At 53.0% G+C, this 18,180-nt stretch overlaps 1 protein-coding gene across 5 annotated transcripts in view; it reads right to left on the bottom strand.

The window, feature by feature from the left end:
* LOC122391398 overlaps positions 1–18,180 on the bottom strand; it is a 58,194-nt gene that overhangs the window by 22,529 nt on the left and 17,485 nt on the right. For all 5 annotated transcript variants that reach the window (XR_006258340.1, XM_043385250.1, XM_043385252.1 and 2 more), the window contains exons 11-12: positions 14,814–15,211; positions 3,014–3,101 (exon numbers count right to left, since the gene is read on the bottom strand). Coding sequence is in view for 4 of the 5 variants with exons in the window: in XM_043385250.1 (XP_043241185.1) it covers positions 3,014–3,101; positions 14,814–15,211 (486 nt within the window). In the remaining variant the exon portion in view is untranslated. The remainder of the gene's footprint in view (positions 1–3,013; positions 3,102–14,813; positions 15,212–18,180) is intronic.

Here is an 18,180-nt window from a genome sequence, read left to right as displayed (position 1 = left end):
CAACAAAAGAGCGGACCTCAACAAAAGCACTCATAACACTCGCAGGCGTCCAGTCCGGAACAGCTCGTCATCATTTGAGCCGCGCCAGCATGTTCCGGCCGGCTTTCGGCGTCCTTTGTTTCGCGGAGTTGGCCCGGGGCGGTACGGACGTGTAACGGTGGCGCGTGATTGCCACCGCCGCTGCCACCACCGCTACACGCACCGGAACTGACAGCGCTCGGCTCTAGCCGGGCTGGGCCGGGTCGGGTCGGGCCGGGCCGGGCCGGGGGGCAGTGATCTCGGTGGGGCTGAGCGGCGATCGCGACCGGGCGGTTCGCGGCGCGCCGAGCCAGTTCGGACCGCCACGGACCGGCGATTCCGTACAATCGGTGCGCCGATACGGGTCGGCCGGTCGACACACTGACCCTGACCGCTGCCGGGGAATGACGACACACACAGGGCCGCCGCTGGACCGCCCCGCAAGTCAGCGGCAGGGTCCGCACAGTCACCAACCGGTTTGACAGACAAAGGGGGTGTAGGGTGTAGAGTGAACAGTGGCTAGCACACATGCATGATGCATGGATTCGGATGGCATTATATATAATCATGGCTGCATTTATCGTAATACATACCTATCAATAAATTATACCTAATACCTATTTCATATCATGAAATGACATGAAAGACTCGCAGTAAACCCGTAATGAAAATGTAGGTAAAAATCAAGAGAGTAGGTACTTAAAATAATATTGGGCTAAAAGTTCCCAATCAATCCACCTTATCAGTTATCCACCATATAGCTTTCCGTTCGAAGCGGCATGCGTTGAGAATTGACATGCCCCTCCCGGCTCCCATATCTTCTCTGCACAGTTGTCTCCAGTACGTATCACCTCACTCACAGTCAGCCACCACCTCAAACATTCCACAACGGACCCCCTCTGACCTCCCGACCACCATGGCCGCTCCCGGTCACCGGGAACCTCACGCCGGTGACCCGGGGTCACATCCGGGTCACTGGGGTCACGCCAAGTGCCGGCCGCGCGGCCCCAGTCACGGTCCGACGAGGGACGGCCCGGACGAGTGACACTCCACGGACCGCCGTGTCAGCGTCAGCGCTCTCCAGGCACGAACTCGAGCGAAGCATAAGTCCGAGGACTAGCAGTTCAGCCAGATTTCGGTCTCGAGCTTCTAGATTTTCCATGGATGGTTATCTTGACTCAAAGAGCATGCGCTTGGCATCTCTGGAATAAAGTCAAGGGGATGCCTGCTGGAGGAATACCTCATTTCGAATCACCTCTCCGCTTCGGGCAATAATCTGTATTAGGCATCTACCATCTCTCAAAAACACTAAAAACTCCACCATAGTTTTGAAACACGGCCGCTTGCCGCTAAGGGATCAGCACTGACAGATACCTGCTACGATCCCACCATTCCTGACCCGGTATGACCCAGCAGCATCCAAACAATGACCGCCGTAACGGTGTGTTTTCCAGCGCGCAGCTGGAGGCCGGTCACACGCTGGGGCCGAGCGGCGGAGGACGGGAGCCCGCAGCGCTCGCTCACGGGGAATACGGCCGCTATCGCGAGTGACTCGCACAACAGCAATGTCCTCGACTCAGTGTGGTCTCCCTGGTGGCACCAGACGGCCCCCAGACGGTTCCAGTCGAGAGCAGACATCCGTGCTCGCCCTGGCAGAGTCGGGCGTTGTCTGGTCGTAAAGTCCCAGCTGAGAGCCCCGGGATCCAGCCAGACTTGCAGAGGTGATCGTAAGTTAGACCGGTGCGGTATCTCCGGGATTCCTAAACGGTCAGAACGAATCAGCTGAACTTTGGTAGAGCCGGCAATGCGAAACGACAGACTCCGGGCTGAAAAAGGCGTCCAACAGCAGCACACGAATTGTCCCGGCGTACTGGTGGGGAGCTCTCAGTCAGACAAATGGAAAAGTCTCAGCCAGACCATAAATGCTCAACAGCATATAACGCAATGAGATTGCAGACATTTGCGGCTTTTCAGCAGACATCACAGCAGTCGTGCTCACAGCCAACCCGGTATTACAGCGCTTGAGGATACAGCCACTAGTTGGACATAACTCACAGCGGCCCGGTTATTGCGGTGACTCGAGGGATTTTCCCGCAGAATCCGCGAACCGTGCGCGACAACACAACAGCCCTTCGTCCACGACAAACTACTAAATCCAGCACAAAGTCATGCCGAGGAACAAAGTTTTCCAGATTCCCTCAACTCCGTAACAGCGAAATAATTGGCCGGTCGCGCCTGCTAAGCGCAAGGCACTTCGCGGTTAGCTGTATTCTGGACCATGTTTTGTGACGAAATACACGCCTGTCCAGGCAAGACTACTTTACTACTCCAGGTGCGATAGCCTCTCCCTTCTTCCTCCAAATTGAAAAGGGCTGACGGACTGGAGCAGGAGATAGCCACAAAACGGGCTCGCCAGCTGATTTATTGGGACGGGGTTGTTACGCCGCAGTCTTCTCGACGGCGGTGTGTGATCGATCGAGTCTACGGCTCATCAGATTGACGGCACCGTGTTGACAGTATCGCGCACTGCAGCCGCTCCACTGCTGCACACCAGAGCGTGAGAGATTGGCGTGGGCGTGCTGGAGACTGGGAGAGCACATAATGAGCTCCTCGAACCGACCGTTCGGCCGTCGACAGTTTATACAAGCGCGCCATTATAGATTGCTGCCTAGTTCATGTAGCGCAGCTTCTCATGGGACGAAGCTCGGAAAAGACTTGGAAAAGGTTGTGAATTGTATGGCAAACGACTGCGAGCAGGTGGGTTCAACGTTCCATCACAAACAGGGTCAAATAATGGCTCGTCTCAGGTCAGCCAGGTCAGAGTCAGCCGCCAGGTCATTGTCAGGTCAGAGTCAGGCCAGATAATGGTCAGGTCAGACTCAGGATCAGATCAGGTCAGGGTCAGACGTCAGGAGTCAGGGCCAGGCCAGGTCAGGTCAGACTCAGGATCAGATCAGTGTCAGATCAGCTCGGGCCGGGTCATCTGGCCACTCACCGTGTCGGCCGAGTGTCGGGAGCCGGCCTCTGACCGGTCGCCGGCCCTCTGCTGCGGGCCCGGCCTGGTGACACCGTTCGGGGCCCGGCTGGAACGCAGACAAAACGCAGCGTGAGGACATTCGGCGACGACACTGAGACAGCGCAGTGCTAGACCCCTAACGTTTAACTACGCACTGAGGGTTAAACGTCAGTAGATATCATAGACAGTCTCTATTGGTACTCTGCAATAACTTCTGGGGTGTGGTTCTATGTAGGTAGGTATGACAAAACACCTGCGTGATAAGGATAATGTCATAACATCGGCGTGAAGTTACCGTGATAATAACGCAAGCGGGGAGGCAGCTGGTGAGCGGTGCATTACGTAGGTATTGCTGCAAACTGCCAGCCAAAAAGACAAGAATCAGTAGCGGGAAAGTGCAAAGCACGTCACCGGGCTCTTGTCTGCCATATTGCATGCCTAAATTACACCACAGCTAACACAAAGAGTAGGCATGCGGAATGTGGATATCAATAATTCGATATCAGTTCAGTTTTACCTGTTCGATTTTGCACGTTCCTAGGTGCGAAATGACGGAATTTTCGCTTCAATCAATTCAGCAATTCAAAACTCATTAAAGCCCGACGAAAGCTAGCAGCGCACGACTTGCGCCGCACCTCCAGACTGGCTGATTCAGAACACGTGAATCGAACGGTAGTGTTCCGGCCGAGCGGCTGGGCGTGGCTTTTCACGCGGCCCGGTCGTGTCGCGGCCCAGAGTGGAGGGTAAGTGCAGGTGTGTCCCGCTATCTGGCGGCCGGTGGGACCACGCTCTGCGTCACCCTGCTGCTGACAGGGCGCGGTCAGCGGGGCACCACGGAGGGACAGGGGGCGGCCGGGCCGGGACATCAGCACGTCAGGGAGGGGCCAAAGGTGCGCTTTACCTAAAAAGGCTGTCTTGGGAGACGAACAAGAAGTTCCGCTGCTGGGATTCATGACGATTGTCCACTGCATTTGGAAAAGCTTAGCACCTATAAATAATAATTCATCACAATGCTGCTTTTGAGTAGACACTGCACCTTTAAATCGAGCAGCTCGAGGTTTGAGTGTCCGTGGGAATAACTTCCCTTTGGATCTACTCGCTCTCAGGCAAGATAAGTCCCATTCCATCTAAGCTAAGCGCCCGATTAAATCCCATCCACTCGTCTCTCAGGAAGTGTCAATGTCCTCAGCGAGATTGAGGCTCTCCGTAACGCGGCACCAGACCATGGACAAACGATGGGTGAGCAACTTCATTTCGCTAACCACAGATTGCCAAAACATGAGCGAACCTCTAGACTTAAGCCCGGTAAGACTACGCGACAGGGCGGTTCAGTCTCAATCGAATAGGCACGGCATCTACTGGTTTTCACAACGCATTAGTGTGATCGATCAGCCGCTGTCTATAACTGTCCAGTGAGCTAACGTCTATATCAGCACCTGTCCAGTGCGGCGTATCAGCGCCTGCCCAGTATCCCAGCGCAGCGAATCAGCCGCGGCAGTGACTGGCCGGCTCGGTCCGTTCAGGTCCGCGGATCACCAGGAATGGCCGCGCTGTCTGACCGTGAAATACCCGGAGTTAGCAGCTGTCCGGTCGGCCCGTCCGATCCGCCCACATCGGACTGCTACCTCAGCGCCCTCCAGCTGCCTCACAGATCGGATAAGACGTGGGGTTATGAGCTGGTCAGAGCAGTGAAAAGTACGGATAGACCTGCATAGAAAATGACGGATCGCTTAGGCAAGGAAATATCCGGGAAGAGTATATTATTAGTTAAGAGTCTATCAAAACTCCTGCGACCTGCACCAATCAGAAATCGAAGTTGAAACCTCAAAGTGCAGTACCTACTGTGCTCTGAAAGCCATCACTATTACTAGGCTCCTCATCCTTGTTCTTTGTTGTGGTTTGGGCTCGTTACCGACAAGGTCATTACGCACTTAGGCACTCAAGCTCCACACAAAGCGGCTGTGTCATTCGGCAGTCAATGCTGCATGTGCCGTGTTGAACGGAACCACGCAAGTCACGCGAACCGCGAACGCGTCTACATGCTGTACCGGTGCTGGCGGTTTCGACAGCACAGCTGATGCGATGCAGTGCCTCCGCTGTGTGCACGGTGCAGCGCCGCTCACTGCTCCGAATTAAGCCACATCCTGTTCAGATAAAACCTCTCACAAAGCTGATTCACGCTGGAACATGTCCTCAGGTGTGGCGGTAAGTAAACCATGCCCGGGTTCCTATCCAACAATTCGTGACTGTCACGTGTCACATGTCGTTGTCAGTGTTCAGTTGAGCACGCGCCGCACACACCGCAATGCCACCTGGCCCCACTAATCCTCCGTCCCTCCCCTCCCCTTACCGACCAGGTGACCGCCCCCGGCCCTCGCGGTAGGGTGGGGAGGGGGAGGGGAGCGAGGGGGGCTTCGGTAAAAACTGGATTGCGTCAGCTGGCTGGCCAGCTGGCGACGTACGATAGGTATTTAATATATATATAAGCCAGGTAGTAAGATGGACACAAATATTTCAAATGTCTTCAAATGAAAAATTGATAGGTAAATATTTATTCTTTTATATCTAGCATTTATATGTTAGAAGCTCTGCTAGCGCCACCATACGGCGCCAGCTGGCAAATAATCCAGTTAATACCAGAGCCCAGCGAGGGTCGGGCGCGTATTTACAAATTGCAACCGAGCTCCGCCGTTTGGTAAGGTTGGCAGGGGTTTTCGCACTACGGCTGCGGTTGAACTACCGTCTGTGGTAGAAACTTAAGGATGATGGCGCATTTCATACGAAATCTGGCGCAATGTTTGTTTGCCTCTGGAACCCTTGAAGTGGGAGTGTTTCAATAACAATTTGAAGATTATTTGCGTTTCTTTATATAAAAATAGAATACAATTTTGAAACATTGTGTGGAAACTGCAAATACTGATATCATTAATTGCTTAGTTTGGAAATTGATACACATTTTGTAGATGTTTGTCTGGCAAGTGGTGTAACATTCAAGCCTATCATGATCTGAAGCTGTTGTAACAAATCAAAATTGTTTTGATGCTACATAGTACCAGACCTTGTTGGAAAGACTGGAGCATGGTTCAAGATGATGTGGTAAAAATTCCAGATTTGTGCAAAAGCTTATGACTGTGACTGAAGAGCGAAAACAGTATGATGGCTCAATCAAACATGGAAATGGACGACAAAAGTAGAGTTTCAACATTCTGGCATGTGAGAATAATTTCAGAACTTCATAGTTCTTGTAGTATTGCATTCTCCTTTTGTACATTTCCAGGTTTTGTTAGAGTATTTCAAGTTTAATGTGTCAGAACTGACACATTAAACTTGAAATACTCGAACAAAACCTGGAAATCTCAACTTTGAGATATAGATGGATTGCGGACAAAATTTAGAATCATTGCATGGTAGATGGGTACTTCTTCGGTAAAATGGTATGTGATGAATGCCACAAGAAGGTTTTTTTATGATTTAATATTTGGTCACTGTTGTACCTGCAACGATGCAAGCTTACTAGCACCTAGTTACTGAATCAAATTAAAAGTATTTGCTATGAATGTAAATATGTACCTGCAAAGTATGTATTGTCAATAAATTTGTGTGATGTTGACCAGAGAGCGGTATCATTTGGGCATTTATGTTTCTTCTTAGATTAGGTGTTAAGCATAGTAATTATGGATCAACTTTGTTTCAATATCTTCAATGCACAGTGTATGTAGCATTGCTACAACCCTCACTGATCCTGCTATAGCTATAGGCATTTGGCACCAGGAAGCCCAAGGGCATGAACTTCACAGTTGTGCAACCTTTTTGTCATGTACCACCAGTCACATTTTTTTACTGAAGGTGCACATAGCAGTGCACACAAAAATGCGCAGAGGGCCTACACAAAAACAATATGATTAGTGTGCACTATGCACAGCATTGTACCCTGATTATTTGAATCTTCTGATCACTCAACAGTTAGGAGACAATTATGAAATAGCACATTTATCATATATCACTTGTCAAACCAGCGCATTTAGGCGAAGTGAGGTGGTTAGGATCAGGTCAGACAGTAAGGCCTGGTCACTTGGTCAGGTTGATTTTAATCTTTCATTCTTATTTGACATAGATGCATATCACATATGTTTTTGCTCCAGCCTGAACTTCATTAGGTAATGAGTCCATTTTGTTTTGTTTTTTATCTGTCTTGTTTTGTGTTTTTGTCCCTTATGTTTTACCCCATAGGCAAGGGTGGAGCTTTTCCAGGAAAATTGGTGGGGCAAAAAGCTGTCGAACCTACAATACCCGATTAAGTTAGACAATGTGCAACACTGAATCAATTCTTTTAATTACAGAACCAACATTTTGCATTACACAGACATTTCAAAGCTCCTTATTGCGAACAAGATTGGTTTGCTAAGCAACGAAGTTCTAAAAATCAGCAAAAGTTGGAGGGGCAGAACGCTAATTTTGTTTCTCTGACAGCTTCGTAACATGCTACGTTTCTCTGACAGCTTTGTAACATGTTTCGAAGGCGCCAAAACTACTTTAGTACAGGGTGTAACGAAATTATCTGGACATCTATTTTTCGCCATATCTGTTTGCAAAGTTTCCTATCTGATGTTAGAAGTGGGAATATTGGATGAATACGTGCCTCCGCTATCGGTTTTCAACTCAGCAGTGACCTGACCTTGTCATGTGACTCTTGCTCTCTCTGAGTAGGAGTCGATTCACAGACGGGTTCACATGGTAGTTGTCGTCCAAGGCAGTTGCGAGAGAAAGGGATGCAATCTCTCCTTTCGTGGTAAAATTGCATGGCGGCATCCACGGCGTCATGAGCCAGAAGCTGGTCTGTCAGCAGCTGGACATCAGCAGCAGCCAACTGCACATCTGCCTGAGGCATAATAAGCTGGGACTTCGGTGGCAGACTCAGCCCGGCCGCGACCACAAAAAAGCCGCCCTTTCTCAAGTGGTGAGGAGTCATCAAGATAGCGGCAAGGAAACGGCACCAATCAATCCGCAAATTGACTCGAATTCTTACCAAGTCGGATAATAAGAGGTCCCATATCATGGTTCACCGCTACCTGCCCTTTAACTTGGTTCTAGTGCCCTTCAAACTGAAAAAGACAGCGAAACTGACGGGAAAACAACCAGTTCACCACCTTTGGCTTCACGCCAGGTCGCGTCCACGGTCCACTGGTCGAAGAAAGATAAGGGTAAGGTGGTCTGGTTGGATGGGCAGCCGACAGCCGTTCGAGCTGTGTTATCCTTTGAACCGTCAAATCGGCCATGTATGGGCGACCAGCAGCTCGAACTTGCTGGCCTTCGCCACCGTCAAACATCAGGGCAATATTCAGATCTGGAGCATGTTCAGCTGCTTAGCGATGTTCCAATAGGACATAGTGTCACAGAATACCGCCACCAACGTCAAGTATTACCGGAGCAACATTGGCCAATGAATGGTTGGAGGCGCTCAACCAAACGGCATAGGAGGGCTCGGTTTCTGAACGCGCACTGATGCCTGATTCAAGCCACGATGCATTAATGCGGGGCGGCGCGCTACCTAAAAGTCCCTAAAAGAACGGGGAGTGATGCCGATAGAACCTTCAAATTTCAATCATTCTGGGCTAACAGCTTATGACTTGGAAAAAGTCGCGATCCCCTGAACAAGAACCTGCTCTTGTTCAGCAGGTGTCTGAAGAGCCATCTGCCACAAGCACCGCCCAACCGCAGGCAAAGGCTTAGACGGCGTTGGTCTGCAATCTGCATCAAAGCCAGTGTGCTGGAGAATCCAGTGGCTGAAATGTCTGTCTGTTCTCCGCCCGGATCCCGACCCTGTCCTCCGCTCACCGCTGCAGGGCTGGATCAGTGCAGACCTGGTCCTCCGCTGGGGCGGGTTCGGTCCAGACTGGTCCTACGCTGGGTCTGGACTTTGGTTGGTTCGGTGCAGACTGGTCCTCTTGTGAGGCCAGTCGGGCCCTAAACTCAGTCAGTGGCGGCGCCAGTGCCACCATAGGGGCACCCTGCCGCGAGGCAGCGGTAGCATTACCACCCCTGAGATATGATACAAATTTGAAACATCAACGACGAAAAAGACTCGCATAGTCTTAACCCTCGCCGGCACAGGCCATTTTGCGTCCTTCGACGGCACAAGGGGGGGGGGGGTTGGTACGACCCCCCCCCCCCTCGCGTTTCGCCCCTGATCGAGTAGGAGCTTCGCGGGAAAAACAAGCGTGTTGCCCGTCACGAGAGGAAGCCGATGATATCCAATTTTAAGGTCCTAGGTCATCTGGTGACCTTCCAGGTCAGGTCAATGACCCGAAAATCGGGAAAATCGGGACCTGTTAGAAAGTCGTAAAGTGTGGCTGCTGTGGGGTTTTCCAGGGTGCTGATCACGAATATCGTGTTGGTTTTTATCAGAGATGATGTCTTTAAGCATTTAGACCAGGTCGGGTCAGGTCAGGTCAGGTCAACCGGTAGGGGTCGTGACGGGTATTCGTAATACGTGTCAACCGCCTCTGACAGCTTCGTAACATGTTACAAAGGCACCAAAACTACTTCGTAAATGTTCAAATGGTTGCTAAATTCGAAATCAGCTCCGAAAACTAGCCTAGAAACATGTAAAACTCGACAAAATGAACCGAGGTCATCAAAGGTCAGTGACCTAACCTGACCTTCAGGTGACCTTGACACCCACCCTAATGCATGGGAGCAACATCAAATCACATGTTTGAACGTTTGAAACCACGACAAGCTTGCAAACGCGCGGCTAATGCGAGCCGACATACGCCGAATCGCGATTCGGGCCAAACATGATCTCAGAGAAATAGGTCACAGGTCAAAGGTCATTTGGGTCAGGGTCATGAAATTTTAAGGATAGGTGTAAAATTGGTTATCTCGGGGGTATTGAAAGTTTCGTCGCGATCGGACGGTTTTTACGCGAGTTACTCACGAAAAACCGATGGGGTCCGTTCAACCCCTCCCCCTATACGGGCGAGGGAAAATCGCAGCCAAAATGCAAAAATATGCACATGCGATAACCTATACTGCGAAAAAAGTTGCATCATTTTTTAACGTCGCCGACAAATTGTAATTACCCCACGCTCGGGCAGATGTATGGTGGAAAATACCCCAAGTGAAATACACTACGGCGTAAATAAAATACCCTACGGCGGAGCTCGGTTGCAATTTGTAAATACGCGGGTCGGGCGGCCGTTATCGATGTGCCTGACGCCGACCGAAATGCTGAGCATTTCAGGGCTCAGGGCTCAGGCCCGCTATTCTGAGCATGTATTACGGATGAAGTTACGCAATGCGTTAGTGTGGGGGGATTGCAGGGACACGGTCGGCGGTCGCTGGTCAGGTGAGGTCAAGGTCACCGGGTACGCCACGCAGTGCACTGAGTGCGTGCCCTGACTGGCCACCGCAGGTTGATCCGCCAGTAGCGCTGCTGGCCAGTTGGACCAGTAACTGGTTAATGACGTCACCGGCCACCCCAGTCGCCCTCACAGGCTGGCCTTCACTGCATACAGGCACCGGCACAGCTATCACCTGAGCGGATGATTCTTACCTGAGCAAGAGCGAGTGTAAGAGATCCCCTCCAGTAAGATGCCTCCCACCGTTCGCTGAAAGGGTTGTGGAGGACCTTCCGCCTCAGGTGGACACTACACTGACGATCACTGATAAAAACACCGCTTCCACCTCCCGGTCACCGCCGCAGCGGGGCGCCGCACACACCCTAACACCCAACTCGAACTCGACTGGCCGCCGCTGCGAGCGCAATGCGAGCGTGAGTGGGGTCGGGAGGGAGGGGCGCTCCACCGGCGGCGAGCGGACCAATCAGAGCCGCCACCACTGGCTCCACCGGTTCCGGCAGAGTCTACCGGTCCGACCGACCGACCGGGCGCGCAGCACGGGAAATTCGGAATACCCGCCCGCCGCGCCGGCCGGCAGCAATGGCCTGCAGTCGGTAAATAGCGGGAGGGGTGGTAAATAGCCCAGGGCGGCCGGTATATGGCAGAAGGGTGGTTAATTGCTACCGGGATGCTATGACACAATAGCGACCCTCTAAGCAAGGCAGGGCAGCAGGAGGCTAGTCGCCGAGAACGAGGTACACATTAGGGTGTGTCGTAATTAAACTTTTTATTTCAAATCATGGTGCTCCTATGGTTTTCTTTTGCTCCTGCACGGTAGAAGGCCAGCTGTATAAGAAAAAGATCCTAGAAATAAAAACCCATCCTGCCGCATCATGTCAAAGTTTCGATGAAAATCAGTTTCTGGCGTTGAAGTCTCCACATGCGTACTACACTATGTGTACTACACATTATTAGCCCAGTATGTTTTCTGTCAACGCGGCGGTTAGATATGATGTCCGAAGTCGAACATCCTTGCACGGAAGCAGCCCCATCGCTTCTCGACTACCATCTTTTTCCCAGCTCAGTCTGAGCGCTGATGGTGATGGGACGAACAGCAGAGTTCAGGGCTCAGGCGAACCGATTGCACCACCCAGAGTCGGGATCAAAAAGTTAGCACGAAAGTTAATGGAATCTAACGCTGTGGCGTCGCGGCGGGCTGCACCCCAGAGACGACCGACCGGAATTTTCCATCCTTCCTGAGGACACCGGAGGTGCCTTTCTGCCTAGCACCCACTGCTGCGCAGAGTGTTGCACGAGCGCTCAGTGCCACGGGGCGGCTGCGAGCAATGCCAGTATGTTCATACCGGGTCACACAAACAATCGTGATGTGATGACGCTGAGGACAGTGCAGCTGCACTAACAGCAGCCGGTACGCAGTTGTGCACATTAACAGAACTGCTAAACACTAAAGAGTAAAGTGTCACCGGCAGGACCATAGCGCGTACCTATATGCATCTTTCATATGTAAGTCTTCATTGCTCAAACGTTTTCGGGTGCTTATAAAAATAGTCATACCTGAAACGGGTGCAAATTAATTGCGTGGGCAATGGGCTACATGCGTGGCAACGAACACAGGGGCTCCGCCACGTTTTTATGATTGGGGGGGTCCGACACAGTGGCGCGGGAACTACCTTCAGACTGCGGGGGGCACACCATAATAGAGATCAACCTAGGGTACCCCCAAATCCCGTTTTCTCACCGGTTTTAGGCCATTTACTTTTCATCCCTTGGCTTATTCAACAACAACAAAAAAAAAACATTTGCAAAAAAGTGCAGTATTCCGTCTCAAAGCTGTGGAGGCACCGCCCCCACGGCCCCAGAGTTGGGGGGAGCTGCCCCCACTGCCCCCTCCCCCCGGTTCCCGCGCCTATTATGGTCCGACAGGACAGTGCATAACCTTATATGGACTGGATCAACATGCAAAACTTTACTTAAGTACCTAGTGTAATGTTGAATAAATATATCAGCAACTCATATTACTGTCAGTGCACCTATTTCTCCCGTGTTTGTAATAGCTGTTCTTCTGCTAGGACTGATACATTTCAAAATTGTAATGGAGGTACTCAGCAATGATAAAATAAAAGTGGTTGATAATAGAAATGGAACACCAATACAAAAACGAAAATCTACAGAGCATAGCAGTTGTATTGCGAGGAACGTTCACATTGTTTAACGTCGCTTTTCATAGCGCTTAAATCCACTTGGGAGGCGAGCTCAGGAGCTGGGAGCACTCTGGAGCTCAAATGATCCAAAAGTGTGCTGACGTTTGCCGTTTTTTTTTTAAGCAAACTGCCGGGCAAGCTCGCGGACGTCGATGCACTCGGTTGTGTCCTTGTGAATATGACAGATGGCCACAGCGTTGAGTCGTTTTTGGCTCATCGTTGAACGCAGCCATGTTTTGAGACGGCGGAGCGCACTAAAACTGCGCTCCGCCGTCGCCGTACTCGCGGGCATTGTCAGGAGCCAGGTCAGCAGAAGCCTCACTTGAGGCAGGAGCTCTCGGGCATCTTCACTGAGCCCTGAGAAACCCTCACACGCTTCTCTGAGTGTCGAAAATGGATGCTTCTTGGAAAACACGCGGAGCTGCGAGAGTAGCTCGTCCACCTTCAGTTCTGGTGGCCACGAGTGCATCCGCTCCTTCGCCTCAGACACCGATGTTTGGTCATGCTGGCCCAGCAGAACTCCCTCAACGATGGCCACTTCTTTTAGCCCATCCTGGTCAAACCTATCCTTGAGATGGCTCAGTGCACTGTCTAGGACCTGAAGAAACTGCACTCTCAGATACTCAGTGAGGCCTTCGGGCTGGTGATGAACTCTTGAAAACTTTGAATTTAATTATTTGTTAGAACGAAATACTGAAAACAGACCAAAAAAATATTCCGCGGTTAAACTTTTTTTAAGTTCTTTCTTTAAAGAGAATAAAAGCAAAAGTTGAGATATGTACATGAATTATTGGGGGGGTCTGTACCCCACACCAAAATTATTGGGGGGGTCCGGTCCGGACCCCCCCGACCCCCCCTGTGGCGGAGCCCCTGACGAACAGCAATAAGTATGGAAGGTGAAACGTGTCCAGCAGGTGTAATTCACAAAGTGACGTAATGTCCCCTCCATGTCGCGTAGGCAATGGCGTTTCAAAAGAAAGTACCGACCAGTCCTGAGAGGGCGATTCAGTCTGGCCTACAGCATCGGCCGTCGCTGGCATTGAGCGGCTCTGATTCAGAACCCATTACTGAGCGCCAACTAGCAGGATGACTAGAGATGCAGACGGCAGCGTTATCCATCGATACGGATACCACAGGGGAGTCGGTACATGTCTGGCATGTGGATCGTGCAGAGCTCTACAGCAAGCATAAGCGTCTTCGAGCAAAAGAAAAATAAAACAAGCGTCATCACTCAGTATATATTCGCCATCACGGATCATGAGGAGTTGGCCGGGGTAAACAATCCAACTGACCAGCCGATGCACCATCGGTGCGCAGTGAATGCCGTGCTAACATGCGGAAAATAAATGTGGCGACAGTTCTGGCCATACGGTGTACGTCGAAAACAGATACACATATAAAGCACAACTTAAAATGTATCACTTATCATTGACTAAAAGCGTTTATGCATGCAAATAGCTAGGCAATCCAAAATTCGAAACAAAGCGCATTGTTTCCATGACTGAACAAAGTAGAACATGTAAATGATCGGTCTGGTTCACCTAGCGACGCCCGTACCCCAGCAAACAGTAAAAACAATGCGCCGTCGGTACGCTTAACTGTCCAGCAGGCATGTGACTATTGGTAACAGGGAGGACGCCCAGTTCCCGCGCCTCGCGCTCCACTGGGAGGCATCCCCAAAAGGCGCAGCCGCTATCGCAGCGCCATCTGAAAGCCTGGCTAAGGTGAGAGGGCGCCACCGGTCCCGGCTGACTGTCTCGGACCCCCAGAGCCCGCCCACTGGGGTCACTGTCACTGTCCCCCTCGCCTGTCCAAGAGACAGGTCAGGTGGCAGTTCATAACGGCGCGCCCAGGCCCGCCCGGGGGCCCTGCGCAAACCTCATTACCAGCGGGCGCAGGCCCTTACGGTACCCAGAGTGAGAACTGGACTTGGCCAATATAACGACTCCAGCCGAGCCCCCTTCCAAGTGACCCCCGTGATCCGACCCCGCCTCCAGCCCAAACCGGACGATCTCCTGGCACCCCTGGTATTGCATCTGTCGGCACCTCGCGCCTCGCTGGCCTGTGGACGCTCGTACTGGCCGACACACTGCAGCTTTCTGGGCCCGGCGCGGCCCACCCACACCGACTCACACGTACAGTGTACACACACAGGGAGCGAGCGGCTCGGAGGCGGCGGCGGCATGCAGCTGAGCCCGCGGCGCGTCACTAGCTCACCTGTCGACCAGCGTGCCGCCGGTGGCGCCCGCCGCCGGTCCCGTCACGTCCGCCTCCTCCTCCTCAATGTCGTCAAACAGCTCGTTGTTACGTTTCTTCTCGTGCACCCGCTGCAGTATGGCGTCCGAGTCGAGCTCGGCCATGTTCATGTGCCGATACGTCGCCTCCAGGGTGCTCCCTTCTTCGACGAAGCTGTTTTTGGGTGTGAACGGGTAGGCGCCGATGTCGTCGGCGCCCTCGAAGCCGCCGAGCGGTCCGCGTCGCAGCTCGATGCGCTGCAGCAGCTCGCGCGAGTTGAAGGACGGCAGCGTGACGTCGGCGATGGCGTCCGAGTCCGCCACGCTGTTCTGTGGTGTGTACGGGACCGAGCTGTGCGCTGAGCTCTGGGAGCTGCCCGCCTGCCGGGCGGAGCGAGGGGCAGCCGGTCAGCAGGGAGTCGGGTGCGGGGCAGGTGGGGTCTGATATAGGACACTAGGCGGGGTCTGATACAGGGCGGGCTGAGTCTGATATAGGACACTAGGCGGGGTCTGATATAGGACACTAGGCGGGGTCTGATATAGGACACTAGGCGGGGTCTGATATAGGACACTAGGCGGGGTCTGATATAGGACACTAGGCGGGGTCTGATATAGGACACTAGGCGGGGTCTGATACAGGACGGGCTGAGTCTGATATAGGACACTAGGCGGGGTCTGATATAGGACACTAGGCGGGGTCTGATATAGGACAGGTGGGGTCTGATACAGTGCAGGTGGGGTCTGATATAGGATAGGTGGGGTCTGATATAGGGCAGGCTGGGTCTGATATAGGCAGGCGGGGCCTGATACAGGGCAGATGGGGTCCGATATAGGACAGATAGGGATCCGGCGCTGGGCAGGCTTCTGTATAGGGCCGGGGAGGGGGGGGGGGGGTACATAGACCACATGCGAATTTGATACTGCCGCAGGTTCTATTCAAACTCAGTCACATGAGGTCAAACTGGCCAGATTGATAAAAATCGGGTGGTTGGCTCATCCAGCTCCGTGAAGGTTAGGCGCAAGTCAGATAATGTCTGAATGACGCTAGTCAAGTAAGAGTCTCACATACATGTCAGGTAAGGTGACACAGCTGACAGCGCCGGATCAGAGTCAGATACGAGGTTACTAAGGCCAAAAGAAGGTATCATGAACATTTTTGGAAAGATTCGATCAATCTCTCACACACACGCACGATTACTTCACGACAAGATGGGTTAGACCGTTTTGTTTCTTCTTCTTTTTGGATTATCCGAGGTACAGGCGGCTACAGCTAACGACGTGATATGTACTCTTTTCGGCGAAACTGAGAATGGTTAAGAGTATTTATATTACATCCTTGGCTAGGATAGTATGGCATATGACGAGTGCAAACCAAAACAGAGAGACACGCGATGTCCAACACATTCAGTCAGTGTCTACCATCAGGGAGACGGAGACTTGTATAGTTCCATACGCCTACACACCAAATACTAACAAATTATATTTCATTCGGTAAATGGAAACCAGAGTTTTCGTTATAACAATTTAATAACATTCCTCTATTCCACAGAATTTCCAATCCGAAAGGCTCCGCTACAAAGAAGAAGCGGATTCGTTTATGAATAAAGCACATGAGCGACTAGGCCAAGGTTGGCAACACCTCAATGTCAGCCAATGCCGCCGACTCCATAGAACCTGTCACATTGACTTCCGAAGTCGATATCGACTGAGGCCTGACTAAAAACACCACAGCAACTCCAGAACCAACAACATCGACGCTGAAAAGGTGCACTAACGCATACTCCACACAAATGACAGCGACAGCCGCCAATAACGGCCCTGCTCAGCCATGCATCCTACACCCACACAAAATGAAAAAGGTACAGTAGGTGACTGCAAACTTCGCCCGGAACGTCGAACCTCAGCAAACATGATCGACCCTGCTCGCACTTTCGCACCGTTTGTGACCTGACTGGCGGTCTCCCATATTGTGTGACCGTCTACACGGATGTGACACACATCGCGGTTGGTGTTTGGCCGCAATTTGTCGTTATGGGGCCACCGCCTTCCAGGCTTTTACCACTTGGCGACTGAGTGCGGCGGCATTCGCGCATGGCACATCATCGAGGTAGGACTTAGCTGGAGAGGACACGAAGAACTAGAGGGCACGGTGCAAGACGAGTTCATCAGAACGTCAACAACAGCTGAATCTGTTCCCTTACAGGTTAAATACCATTCTAAATCATTCCGCCAGTAGCGTTCACACGGCCAGCCATGTTCCAACGCCGCTCAAACGCCGTCCGACCGGATAGCTCCTCCCGGCCCGCCGCGCCAGCCTCCGGTCCGTCCCAGCGAGACAGCGCGCTCACGGCTGCCTCGCGGTCGTTTCTCGTCATGCTGCGCGTAACCGGCCTGTCGTCCGGCCCAGGATGGACCTACGCGCTGTTCGGCGCTGCCCTCTTCACGCTGCAGACCGCCTACAACTTCTACATCATTATCCACGCCGTGCGGGAATTCTTGGAGCTGCGCAGCGCCGGCGAGCCCCTACTGAGGGCAGTCATCGCCACTGGCTTTGTGGGGATGGTGCTGCTGACTTTCTGGCTCACCATCACCGTGTGTCTGGCCGGCGGCGGACGGAGGTACGCGGTCGCTCTGAACAGGATCTCGGACGTGCTCAGAGACGTGCGAGACACACCGGAGCTGGCCGGGCCTCTCCAGAAACCCGGCCGCACCGGTGAGTGCGCCTGGGCGCTCACAGTCGTTCTGGCGGCTCTGCATGTCGGCTGGGAGATTGGGAAGATCCAGCAGCAGTGCTCGGAGTCGGCATCTCGCTGCCGTGAGTGGCTGCTGAATGACGCGCCGTTCATCTACGTCTGGCTGTTTGTGCAGATGGTGGCCGTCAAGTTCATGTTCGCCGGTCACCTGATCGCCACGGGGCTCGGCTCGGTGACGGCCGCCGCCGAGACCACACTCGGGGACGGTGGGACGGTGGACGCCGCCCGGCTGCGGCGGCTCGGCAGCCTGCAGCGCCGCCTCGCCGACGCCTTCTCCGGCCTCACGGCGGCCATGACGGCGGAGCTGACGGCCGTCACGCTGAACGGCGTGCTCAGTCAGATCATCGTGGCGCTGTCGGTGACCCAGGTGGGCGCCGTGGGCCAGCGGGCCGTCTCGGTGCTCTACCGGTACATCCCGATGGCGGCGGTGACGCTGGCCGGGCCGTGCGAGACGTGCCAGCTGCTGCTGCGCCGGCTGGGCCGCTGGCGGGACCTGCTGCTGCGGCTCGAGTGGCTGCAGCCGCAGCAGAGCGCGCCGCCGGCGGCCACCGAGCTGGCGCTGCTGCACCGGTCGGCGGCGCGCGACCTCGACTCGGC

Source organism: Amphibalanus amphitrite, unplaced genomic scaffold (assembly GCF_019059575.1).
Source record: "Amphibalanus amphitrite isolate SeventyFive unplaced genomic scaffold, NRLGWU_Aamphi_draft 000435F_arrow, whole genome shotgun sequence".
Lineage (NCBI taxonomy): Eukaryota > Metazoa > Arthropoda > Thecostraca > Balanomorpha > Balanidae > Amphibalanus > Amphibalanus amphitrite.
Note: the sequence above shows the minus strand (reverse complement) of the source record. Positions and strands in the feature narration are given on the sequence as shown.